This window comes from Danio rerio, chromosome 4 (genome assembly GCF_052040795.2).
Source record: "Danio rerio strain M-AB ecotype USA chromosome 4, GRCz13ab, whole genome shotgun sequence".
NCBI classification, from domain to species: domain Eukaryota; kingdom Metazoa; phylum Chordata; class Actinopteri; order Cypriniformes; family Danionidae; genus Danio; species Danio rerio.
In genome coordinates, this window is record NC_141024.2 from 78,705,642 (window position 1) to 78,718,497 (window position 12,856).

General features: G+C 47.1%; 3 protein-coding genes across 8 annotated transcripts in view; 1 reads left to right on the top strand and 2 right to left on the bottom strand.

The window, feature by feature from the left end:
• LOC103910803 (NACHT, LRR and PYD domains-containing protein 3-like) overlaps positions 1–9,844 on the top strand; it is a 44,802-nt gene extending 34,958 nt beyond the window's left edge. Inside the window, exons 8-10 of one of the 2 annotated variants that reach the window (NM_001445154.1) lie at positions 5,627–5,800; positions 6,628–6,674; positions 8,057–9,844. In NM_001445154.1, coding sequence (NP_001432083.1) covers positions 5,627–5,800; positions 6,628–6,674; positions 8,057–8,580 — 745 coding nt within the window. In that variant the 3' untranslated portion in view covers positions 8,581–9,844. The remainder of the gene's footprint in view (positions 1–5,626; positions 5,801–6,627; positions 6,675–8,056) is intronic. The other variant, XM_087245751.2, reaches the window with a different exon arrangement.
• The window catches only part of LOC100535035 (uncharacterized), a 304,770-nt gene that overhangs the window by 184,941 nt on the left and 106,973 nt on the right, over positions 1–12,856 (bottom strand). The window lies entirely within an intron of this gene.
• LOC137489462 (uncharacterized) overlaps positions 1–12,856 on the bottom strand; it is a 243,166-nt gene that overhangs the window by 41,339 nt on the left and 188,971 nt on the right. The window lies entirely within an intron of this gene.

The window sequence follows — 12,856 nt, forward strand, 5'->3', positions numbered from 1 at the left end:
TACATAGCTGCGGGCCAGGCTGCTTCCGCCTTGCATGCGATAGCCACCTACCAGCGCTACCAAGCGCAGGCGCTGGCCGAGCTGCACGAGGGTGGGTCCAACCCAGGCTTACGAGCTTCGCACCGCCGCCGACTTAGCTCTTCGGACTACTGAGTCCGCTGCGTGTGCGTTGGGGAGGACGATGTCCACATTAGTGGTCCAGGAGCGCCACCCCTGGCTGATATGCGCAAAGTCGACAAAGTCCGCTTTCTTGACTTCCCCATATCCCCAGCCAGGTTCGGCGACACTGTCTGTGAATTCACCCAGGAATTCAAGGCGGTGAGAGAGCAGTTGGTGGGTGATGTCTTATCGGCGGTCCGTAGCCCGCTCCGCCCGCCGTGCCATTCATACCTGCTCCTCGCCGAAGGCGCCCGCCTACAAGAGCTGCTCCGCCCCCGCACACGCCTCCGGCGAAGCGAGCGCGTCGGGCACCTCGGAAGCAGGCAGCCCCCCTGCCCAGAACGCCGCTAAGTCCGGCAACGGACCGCGAAGCGCCCCTGGGACAGGCCATCTGGATAAGAGGGAACTTGCTCTTTCCCCGCTGGAGGGCGGGGCCCCATTTCCAACGGCACTTTTTACTGCCATGAAAACATTATGAAAGGGCACTTTTCACTTCCCCAGATGTGACAGCCCGAAATCTGCCAGTCTGGGACGCTATGCTTTCTAGCTTGCAGATTCGGTGCGTTTCGCCAGTGGCTCACGAGCGCTGGGAGGACGGTCTCCTTTCTCCCACCCCTCGAGCCTCCCCTCCGGAGCTCGGGTTTGGAGTGAGAGCAAATATCTCACCTCCAGCTTTTCCGTGGGACCCGCGAGCTTCCCGGATCAGCACACCCACTCCGCGCTGCCCCACTGCTGGTACGTCAGCGATTGTAGCGATGAGTCCATTAGCGAGAGCTCTGCCTGCCTGGTTAGCGCGGGCCAGCTCTTCGCGGTGGCTCATACGCACAATCAGACTCGGCTATGCGATTCAGTTCGCGAAACGGCCCCCCAAGTCACGGGTGTGTATTCACCAGGGTCAGCCCCCTGTCCGCCCCTGTCTTGCGAGAGGAGATTGCTGTCCTCCTGGCGAAGGATGCAATCGAGCCGCTCCCTCCAGCCGAGATGGAGAGCGGGTTTTACAGCCCACGCTTCATCGTGCCCAAAAAGAGCGGTGGGTCACGGCCAATCCTAGATCTGCGCGTTTTGAACCGCTGCCTGCACAAGCTGCCGTTCAGAATGCTCACGCAGAAGCGCATCCTCCGGTGCGTTCGTCCTCTGGGTTGGTCTGCAGCATTAGACCTGATGGACGCGTATTTCCATGTCTCCACTCTTCCTCGCCACCGACAGTTTCTGCGGTTTGCGTTTGAAGGTCGAGCTTGGCAATACAAAGCCCTCCCCTTCGGGCTCTCTCTGTCTCCGCGGGTCCTCACCAAGCCCGCGGAGGGTGCCTCAGCGCCCCTTCGGCTCGCGGGCATCTGCATACTCAATTTCTTTACGACTGGCTGAATTTTGCCCTCTTTTTGATTATGCACAGAGTTGATTATGCACAGAGACAAAGTGCTCTGGCACTTCCACCTGTGGGGGTTTCAGGTCAACCGAGAAAAGAGCAAACTCGCCCCCGTGCAGAGGATCTCTTCTTTCGGGCTGGAGCTGGACTCGGTCACCATGGCAGCGCGCCTCTCCGGAGAGCGCGCTCAGCTGATGCTGTACTGTCTGAGAGAGCTCGACAGTAAAATAGTGGTCCCACTGAAACTATTTCAGAGGCTCCTGGGGCATATGGCATCCGCAGCCGCTTCATGCCGCTCGGATTATTCTATATGAGACCACTTCAGCACTGGCTTCACGATCGAGTCACCAGACGCGCATGGCTCGCACGCGCACACCGAGTCTCTGTTACTGCGCTGTGTCGCCGCGCCCTCAGCCCTTGGAGCGACCCCTCGTTCCTACAGGCCTGGGTGTCTCTAGAACAGGCGTCCAGTCTTGTTGTCGTTTCAGCAGACGCTTCCAACACGGGCTGGGGGGCTGTGCGTTGCGGGCATGCGGCTGCGGACCTGTGGAAAGGTACCCAGTTGCATTGGCATATCGCCTGGAGCTGTTGGCAGTGTTCCTCGCTCTCCACCGTTTTTTTCCGGTGTTGGAGCGGCAACACGTGCTGGTCAGGACGGACAGTACGGCGGCGGTGGCGTATATCAGCCGTATAGGGGGTATGCGCTCTCGCCGCATGTCTCAGCTCGCCCGCCGTCTGCTCCTCTGGAGTCATCCGCGGCTGAAATCGCTGCACGCCATTCATATTCAGGCAAGCTCAACCGTGCAGCCGATGCGCTCTCACGGCAGCCTTGCGTCCTGGAGAATGGAGACTCCACCCCGAGTCTGTTCAGCTGATATGGGCGCGATTCGGGGAAGCCCAGATCGATCTGTTGCTTCCCCCGAGATCGCTCATTGCCAGTTGTTCTTTCCCTGACCGAGTGCTCTCGGCACGGATGCACTGGCTTACAGCTGGCCTCGGGGCACGCGCAATACGCGTTTCCCCCAGTGAGCCTGCTCGCGCAGTTACTGTGCAAGGTCAGGGAGGACGAGGAACAGGTTGCTGGTTGCGCCCCTCTGGCTCAACCGGACCTGGATGTCAGAGCTCTCCCTCGCGATAGCCCTCCCCTGGCAGTCCCTTCGAGAGAGCACCTACTCTCTCAGGGACAGGGCACCACCTGGCACCCTCGCCGATCTTTGAAGAGATTTTTAGACGCGAGGAAGACTTAGGTAACCTCCGATTGCGGTGGCTAATACCGTCACTCGGGCTAGAGCCCCCTCCCCGAGCGCGCCTATGCCCTGACGTGAAGTCTATTCACTGAATGGTGTGTCTCTCGCTGAGAAGACCCCCGTAATTTGCCAGATCAGCGTTGTGCTTTCTTTACGCCGAGAGAAGTTGGAGAGCAGGCTGTCGCCCTCCACACTCAAGGTTACGTGGCTGCCATCTCCGCTCTCATAACGCGGTGGCTGGCAGCACCGTGGAAACGCATAACCTCATCATCCGGTTCCTCAGGGGCGTTAAGCGAATTAATCCACCCCGCCCCCTCTCATGCCCTCTTAGGATCTCGCCCTCGCTACACAAGCCGCGTCAGATCCCTTCGATCCTCGACTCAGTATATTTCTGTCCCTGAAGACAGCTCTGCTGGTCGCGTTGATTATCGATTAGAGGGTCGGGGACCCGGAGGCATTTTTCGGTCAGTGACTCGTGCCTGTAATTGGGCTGGCTTCTCTCACGTCCTGAGACCCCGCCCGCGATATGTGCCCAAGGTTCCTACCACTCCGTTTTAATACGAGGTAGTGAGCCTGCAAGCGCTGCCCTCGGAGGAGGCAGACCCAGCCCTTCTTTATTGTCCAGTTCGCGTTTTGCATATTATCCGGACCGCACTCAGAGTTTAGATCATCTGAGCAGCTCTTCGTCTGTTATAGCGGTCGGCAGCAGGGAAGTGCCGTACCGAAATAAGTTCCCACTAGATTGTGGATGCCTTTCTTTCACTATCAGAGCCGAGATGAGCCGCGTCCCCCGAGAGCGCGTGCGCACTCCACTCGGAGCTTCGCATCCTCTCGAGCGCGCGCACGCGGCGCCCCTCTAACAGACATCTGTAGAGCTGCGGGCTGGGTGACACCCAACACATTTGCAAGGTTTTACAATCTGCGAGTGGAGCCGGTTTCCTCAAGGGTATTAGGTAACCCTTGGTGATTGAGGAAACAATTCGGTAGGGTGTTGAAACACGCTTGCTGCTCCATTTTCCCTAACATGGAGATACGTGCGCCTTTTTATCTGTCAGTAAAGTTCCCCGTCAGGTGAGCCCTGCAGATTCCTCCGTGGCCCCCAGCACTGACTCAGCGGAGGAGTCACTTGCTGGCCCACTACGTTGTAGGTCTGCCCGCTGGTCAGCCCGCGTTTTGGGTAAAGGTGCCTGCTATGCGTGGTCCCCACTAGGCGATCCCATATGCTTATTCAGCCACGGTTAAGTCCCCCCCCCCTGGGCGGACCCGTGTCTTCCCTCCCCGCTAACCACTCTTTTGCTATGCGTACTCCCCCTTTTTAGGGCTAGTCCATATGTAAATTCTGCCATCTATCCCCCCTTGGGTAACGGATGGCCTCCGCAGCGTCCTCCCTATCGGGATTGCACGCTTCCCAACGTACTGTCGTATTTTCCTAGAATTATCTAGATGCTCACGACTTCCCAAAAAATATATATAAATCCGTAAAACTTCTGTTGAAGTACGATAAATTAGGGCCAGGGACACGTTGGAGGACCGCGCCCCCCATGATGTGGGTGCGTCACGCTTGCTTGACTATCTCCTCATCGGGGGTGTTGGTAAGGTGCAGTCATTATGGCGCTTTCAATGGGCTCCCAATGCGTGGATTTTACAATCAAATCCACTTATAGTGCTGAAGTTCCCCCCGAAGGGGAACGTTCGAGGTTACTAAAGTAACCCTTTGTTCCCCGAGGAGGGGAACGGAAGCACTATACTCCGTCGCCATAATGACTGTCCCTTAGCTGTTGAAAGTCTCTTCAGCTTAAAAAGGATAGCGTCTGCGTCCAGGTGAGCTTATATACTCAGTTGATTGCTTATGCCGCTCACCTGCGCAGGCTTGCGCTGCCAATTCATTCTTAATTGGCCCGTTCAATACTCTTTCAGACGAGTAGCTTCTGAACCGAACCTCCCAATGCGTGGATTTTACAATCAAATCCACTTATAGTGCTTCCGTTCCCCTCCTCGGGGAACGAAGGGTTACTTTAGTAACCTCGAACGTTCACGCGCCGTCCCCACAAATCCAGTTTAAATGCAGCTTTTTCATCTGCCAACTTAAAGATAATTCATTCTTGTTCAGGCCGGTACTGATTGATCCACGCACCAGCACCCGCCTGGGGGTTGAAGACCACTAATCTAAACCACTACAATAATATGAAGACACACTATAAGCATGTATTCAGCAGTTTACTGTAAGAGACCTGGTGAACTGATGTATTTACTACACATGCATCTGAAAATAACCCTGATTACTCATTCACATGAAGCAATATATTGACTGAAGATCTTCTGTCAGAAAGGCTGTGTGGGAAGGAGAGTCAGCGCTCATGATTATTGATCAGGTGTTTCTTTCCTGACAGAATAAAAGTCCCCTAATGCTCCATCAGTGTGAATGTGACTGTGGGTCAGGTGATGAACACATGAAGAGAGCGGCTTTGTGTTTGTCTGAGCTCATTTTGTTTTAGTCCACAACAGAATCACAATATAAATGATGAAATCAGCTCATTTCCTGTTGTGTTTTATACATGACTTTAAGATGATCTTCTGAGCTCAAGTGTGTCTTCTTCCTCCTCAAAGCAGACTTTACAGCTTGATGTGGTGTATTATGAACAATGTCTTTGCTCTGTACACTTCTATAGATGATGTCGAGTCCTTGTTGAGTGTGTGAGTGTGTGTGCTGATGTGATCAATAAGGAGAGCTAATCAGGATGTGTGTGTTCATCACTGCTGTTAACATGAGCAGAAACAGCAGTCAGCATCTTCACAACACAAAGAGATGTGTGATTGTCCAACTGTGTGATGTGGACTATTGCTGTGTTTGTAGATTGTCTGGCTGTATGGTGACAGAGGAAGGCTGTGGTTTTCTGTCTTCAGCTCTGACTTCAAACCCCTCACACCTGAGAGAGCTGGATCTGAGCTACAATCATCCAGGAGATTCAGGAGTCAAGCTGCTCTCTGAACAACTGGAGGATCCAAACTACACACTGGACAAACTCAAGTATGTGGAGCAGCACTGGCCTTGTGCTTTTACACTGAATGGCTTTAAAAAGACACTAGAAAGCTCTTTTGTGATCAGCTTCAGTTTTCTGTGAGGGTTATGGGGTGAGGACAGACAGAAGATACAGCTTGTAGAGTATTCCAGTCATGTCTATGAAGAGCAAATCATTGAGTGTGAAATGAATCTCCTCTGTAAATGTTGGAGTGTATTGGCTCAGTTACAGTGACATTAAGCGGGACACACTGTACAGTTTCAGCATTTGAGCTGAGCAGAGAAACTTCTTCCTCCATTTCTGCTGAAGAATCCTACAATATCAGGTCAGGAATAGGGTTGGGGATTGAAGATGGATTCAGATTCTGGAATCAGACACTTGGATTAATGTTCAGACTCTTGTTCTAAAATCAACATCTGGATTCCTCTTCTCTGTGCACACATGTGTATTTTTCACTTGCTAATCTGTCAGGAAGTTGGGCGCTGGCGAGCAGCTTTAATAATCTGAACATAGTTTAGAGATGGACTGCAACATGTGCTCAAAGGCTGCATGTGCTGAAGAACGATGGCAAAGCTAAGTGTGATCACTGTAATAAATGAATGTTGCAGCAGGGTGTCTCCATCAACATGAGCAGTATCTGCGCTCGCTTCACCAACAGCAGAGGAAAAGAACGCACTGTGTTACATTCATTGTGCATCCCGGCTCAACCAACAAGTGTTGTGTGTTTTAGTTCAAGAGTTTGGAGCGTGTAGCTGAGCAGCTCAGTGCTAGCTTTAGCTTATTAGCTGAGGGGGAAATTAAACAGCTCATTCTCTCCATCTGTGTGTGTTTACAGTCTGGATCATGGAGGACACACGAGGATTACAGCAGGACCACTCAAATGTAGGACTACACACACACACACACACACACACACACACACTCTCCCTCTCTCAAGCACACACACACACACACACACTCTCTCTCTCTCTCACACACACATACGCACACACACACAAACACACACACACACACTCTCTCACACGCACACACACACACAAACAGACACACATGCACACACACACACTCTCTCTCTCTCACACACACACAGTCTCTCTCACACACAAACACACACACATAGACACAAACACTCTCTCTCACACACAGGCACACATGTACGCATGCACACACACAGACACACACACTCTCGCACACAAACACACATACACACACACACACAAGCTCATTCTCACTCACACAGACACACACAAACACACACATGCATACACACAAACAAACAGACACACATGCGCACACACACTCTTTCTCACAAACACACATGCTCAAACATGCACACACACACACTTACATACACACACTCTTACACACTCTCTTTCTGTCTCTCTCTCACACACACGCTCATACATGCACATACACACACACACACATACATACACACTCTATCTCTCACACACACACTCGCACACACACACACACTCTCTCTCTCTCTTTCTCTCTCATACAAACACACACACGCACACCCTTTCTCTCTCTTACACAAACACACACTCTCTTTCTCTCTCTCTCTCTCTCTCACACACACACATACACACACACACACTCTCCCTCAAACACACACACACACTCTCTCTCTCACACACACACTCTCTCTCTCTCACACGCGCACACACACACACACACACACACAAACAAACAGACACACATGCACACACACACACTCTTACACACATGCACACACTCTTACACACACACACAGTCTCTCTCACACACAAACACACACTCACACACAGACACAAACACTCTCTCTCCCACACAGGCACACATGTAAGCACCCACACACACAGACACACACACTCGCGCAAACATACACACACAAGCTCATTCTCACTGACACACACACACACACACTCAGACACATGCATACACACAAACAAACAGACACACATGCGCACACACACACTCTTTCTCACAAACACACATGCTCAAACATGCACACACACACACTTACATACACACACTCTCACACACACACACTCTCTCTCTTTCTGTCTCTCTCTCACACACACGCTCATACATGCATATATATACACACATACACACACACTCTCTCTCTCTCTCTCTCTTTCTCTCTCATACAAACACACACACGCACCCTTTCTATCTCTCTTACACACACACACACACACACTCTCTTTCTCTCTCTCACACACACACACACACACACACACAGCTGTGTTTATAAATGTGTGTGTTCTTGTGTTCAGATGTCTGTTTCCTCACTCTGGATCCAAACACAGCACACACTAAACTCATTCTGTCTGAGGAGAACAGAGAGGTGAAGAGTGTGGAGGAGAATCAGCCGTATCCTGATCATCCACACAGATTTGATTATTATACTCAGGTGTTGTGCAGAGAGAGTGTGTGTGGACGCTGTTACTGGGAGATTGACTGGAGTGGAGTTGGTGTGTGGATATCAGTATCATATAAGAGCATCAGGAGGAAGGGAACAGGTGTTGAGTGTGTGTTAGGATTTAACGCTCAGTCCTGGAGTTTGTTCTGCTCTTCCTCCAGATTCGTATTCTGGCACAATAACACTCGCACTGATCTCCCAGTGAAGCCGCTCAGCAGTAGAATAGGAGTGTTTGTGGATCACGGTGCAGGAACTCTGATCTTCTACAACATCTATAGAGACACAATGAGCCTCATCCACTCAGTCCAGACCACATTCACTGAGCCGCTCTGGCCTGGGTTTGCTGTTTATTCTGGATCATCAGTGAAACTGAGCTGAAGACTGACGAGAGATTTACCCAGAATCCTCTGCAGGAGCAGTCAGCAGCAGTGTGTATATGTGTGTGTGTATGTGTGTGTGTGAGAGAGAGAGTGAGAGCATGTGTTTGTTTGTGTGTCTGTTTGTGTGTGTGAGAGAAAGAGAGAGAGAGAGAGAGAGTGTGTGTGTGTATGCATGCATGTGTGTGTGTATATGTGTGTGAGAAAGAGTGTGTGTTTGTGCATGTTCAATTTTGTGTGTGTGTATGTGGGTGTATGTTCACTGCTGTGTATGCATGTTTACTGCTGTGTGTGTTTTGTGTGCGCGCATGTACGTGTGTGTGTGCGTGTGTGTGTGAGAGTCTGTCTGTGTGTGTGTGTGTGTGCATATGTGTGTCTCTCTCTTTCTGTGTGTGTGTGTGTGAGAGAGAGAGAGCGAGAGGGAGAGTGCGTTTGTGTATGTGTGTGTGAGAGGTGTGTTTGTGTGTGTGTGTGCGTGTGAGAGAAAGAGAGAGAGAGTGTGTGTGTATGTATGTGTGTGTGTGTGTGAGAAAGAGTGTGTGTTTGTGCATGTTAAATTTTGTGTGTGTGTGTGTGTGTATGTGGGTGTATGTTCACTGCTGTGTATGCATGTTTACTGCTGTGTGTGTTTTGTGCGCGCCCATGTGCGTGTGTGTGTGTGTGTCTCTCTTTCTGTGTGTGCGTGCGTGTGTGAGAGAGAGAGCGAGAGGGAGAGTGCGTTTGTGTATGTGTGTGTGAGAGGTGTGTGTGTGTTTTTGTGCGTGCGTGCGTGTGTGCGTGCGTGTGTGTGTGTGTGTGTGTGTGTGTGTGTGTGTGAGAGAGATAGAGAGAGAGAGTGTGTGTGTGTGTGTGTGTGTGTGCGTGTGTGTGTGTGTGCGTGTGATTTGTGTGGTGTGTGTGTGTGTGTGTGTCTCAGTCTTCATCAGTGTCATCATTGATGTTGATGAAGTGTCCTCCAGGATGCTGCTGTGTTCAGATCAGCTCATTCTTGTCTACAGGTTGATCTTCTTCATTGTTTCTCTGTTGTTTGAGCACAAATAATAAAAGTCAATGTCAAATCCACTGCTGATATTAGAATGTCATGATGAACATGGAAATGTCTGAATCCTGTCTGAATCTCTGTCAAATCTTGAATCAACTGTAGAGAAATCCAGCAGCTCAATGAATAAAGGAGAAATGAAGTGTGACGTTTGTTTCTGCTCTTCTGATCTTCTTCTTCTTCATGATTTGACTTGAACTGAACAATAAAAACACATTTATTCCAGTATTTATTGATCTGTTCATGTTAGTTGATGACAGTAAAGTTGTTCTCTGTTAGTTCTTGTTGACTCTCAGTGCATTAACTCAGGGGTTTTCAAACTTTTTCAGCTGAGGGCCCCTTTGTGTTGGGCGAATTCTTTCGGGGACCCCCAAAAAATAAAAATCACACCACCCCCTCAAATTAACAACTGTACTTAATTTTTTTAAAATTGTATTATTCAATACATTTATATTATTATATATTATTCAATAAATTTATATTATTCATTATCTGGATTAATTTTTGTAAGATGTTAGTTGAGTTGACATGGTTTCAGTGCTTCAATATATTGATCAAATCTTCATGCGCAGTGTTTATTGTGGTCTTCTTTCCCTGGATTCCATCAAGCCATATTTTGTGTTCGAGTCATTACATGCCATTTTTATGCTTTTTTTCAGCCTATGCACAGCTAGACTCTTCTGTATTTACCCTTACAGCTGAGAGTCTAAATGTATCTAAAGATTTAAAGCTTTAAAGTTTTAAAGAGTTTTGTCATTCATCAGCCTGTTAACAGTTAACTGTACTGTTGTAACTAGCAATACTACAACAGAGGCTGTAGTGGTTCAGTGTGTTTTGTTTATTTTTATTCCTTTTTTTGTGCACATTATAATTTACTCAGGTCAAAATCCTGACTTACACTGATAAAAAAAAAATTTCCTAAATGCAATCTAGAATTGGGTATTCAAGTTCAAAGAGCCACAAGTTTTACTTTGCTTAATTTTAGAAGCTTTGCTGACTTTAAAATGTTCATACCAGTTTGTTCTATTAATAATAATACTGAACATTACATTTAAATTACACAAATAAATATGGGAAAAAAGTGGAACATCTTGAAAAAAATGCATTTATATTTAGAGTATTAAAATTTGATCAGATATGTTGAGTTCCATTAAATACAGAGTACTAATACATTTTAATATTTAATAATTAATTAGCTCTATAACATAACACAAATAGATACATTATAATTTTTATAGGCTATAGTGGTTTTACTCAGGGTGTATACAATTTAGTTTTTTTAATCATCCAGTTATGAACCAATGTGAGTAAGAGGTCCACTGCAGAGCTCATCCAGCTGTCATTAGTGTAACAGGAGTGAAACTCTTAGAACTCGCTGATGTGTTGACAGCTCCATTCATTGTTATTGCAGCACATTTTGCTTTACAATTTTAATATGTTTATTTGCCATACTGCAAAAAGGACCGTCTGATATTTGTACAATGCAAAGTGTAAAGCCTGTCGCACTTTGGACGAGGTGCAATGTTGTGCCATGTCTTTAAAATGCTATTTGTTCCCCATGAGTGAAGCCTGCGCAAAGAGGCGCGCACTCCGCAGCACCCAGCTGATTGGTTACTTAGGAACGCAAGACATATATATATATATATATATATATATATATATATATATATATATATATATATATATATATATATATATATATAATAGGAGATTAACTCGCTGTTAGGTTAACTGGTGATCTGGGACCTTTAGCCTGGACAATTAAAGAAAAGTTTTGTTAAATAAAAAGAGCATGTTTACAGCTATATTGAGCTTGTTTTGACACATTATTTTAAATTTATGGCTAAGAAATAATTATTTTTGTTGTGGTAAGAGATACATTTGGTAAGTGCTTAATTTTGAGTCCTGTAAAGTCACGTATAATAGAAACTAATTGCAGTGCTACACAAGGCCGGAGTGGGACTCCTTTACAGCCCTGAGTTTCAAGCCTTAGACCGGCCCACCTCAGTTCACGACTGACTATATTAAAATCAGGTCATTTCCAGTTCAGTTTCTAATGACACGATCACGTCTTTTCAAGGACACAGCTGCTTTTAAGATTAAAGGGGAGCTAAATCTCCAACACTATTCTTTACAACAGCACAACGTCCTTTCCTGCAATATCTGAATATATATTCTGTGCTGAACTCTTTATAGATATCCAGTCCTTTATAACGGTGGTCACACAAAAAATAAAATATGTACACCTATATAAGTAACCCAAACAGTATTACATGTCTTAGCAATAAAAATGAAAATAAATGACTCTGGTGATGTTTGAACTCCGGTCAGCGGCATCATAATGAAACGTGCTGACCACTGGACCACAATGGCTTCAGCATTTACTCTCCTTTTTAGATTTCTGATCAAGGTATGTCAGATTTATTTCAGTTTTTCTCCTTTGGTTTGGCTCATTTCCTGAAACAGGAATTACATTCTCAAAACAACATGGACAAACCTCCAAACCACTTGGCAATTGTTCACAGCAGAGCTGAATTTCTCATTCATTTCATCAAATTGCAAATGTCTAAGTTCATCTTTGCACATGATTAAGTACAGATAGCCGACAGTTTCCAAGTGAAGAGATCTAGTTGATCTAAACTGATTTGTAATTCTCAGTCTAATGGTCTTTCTCTCCAAAACGTGTCATGATTATTACACTGTATAAGTCATCACATGCACAATAGTCTGTTCAATTGTCCAAATCAGTCAAGACCATAACAGCATGAACACCATACAGCAGGTGAATGCTTGGAGCATTTGATGACAGTTTATTACAGCTCTCTACTCTTTTTGCTCTGATATATGGAAGATGCTTTGTGTGTGCTTGATCATTAAAATAATAAAGGAGTGACCGTTTCCCTGGCAGTATGAGTGCAATGACATCAAACCTTGGAGGCTACTCGTACCCTAATATCCTGTTTCTGTTTTCAGTTTTAAACATTGTCGGCTGGACAGAAACAGTACAGTAAGCATTGTCAGTGAAGGACTGGGCTGAGACTGTGAGGTGGACATGAGGGATGTTTTAGTGGTGCTTTGCCATGATGACCGAACATCTGAACATTTTGACTTGCAGTGCTCACACAATGCTGAAGGGACGAAGTGTTTTTGGGGCACTGACTGTTTAAATGAGAAGATCATTTAGTTTTGACACACGAGTGAACTGTTTTGAGAAAGATATGAGCTTTTGTAAGTGAGC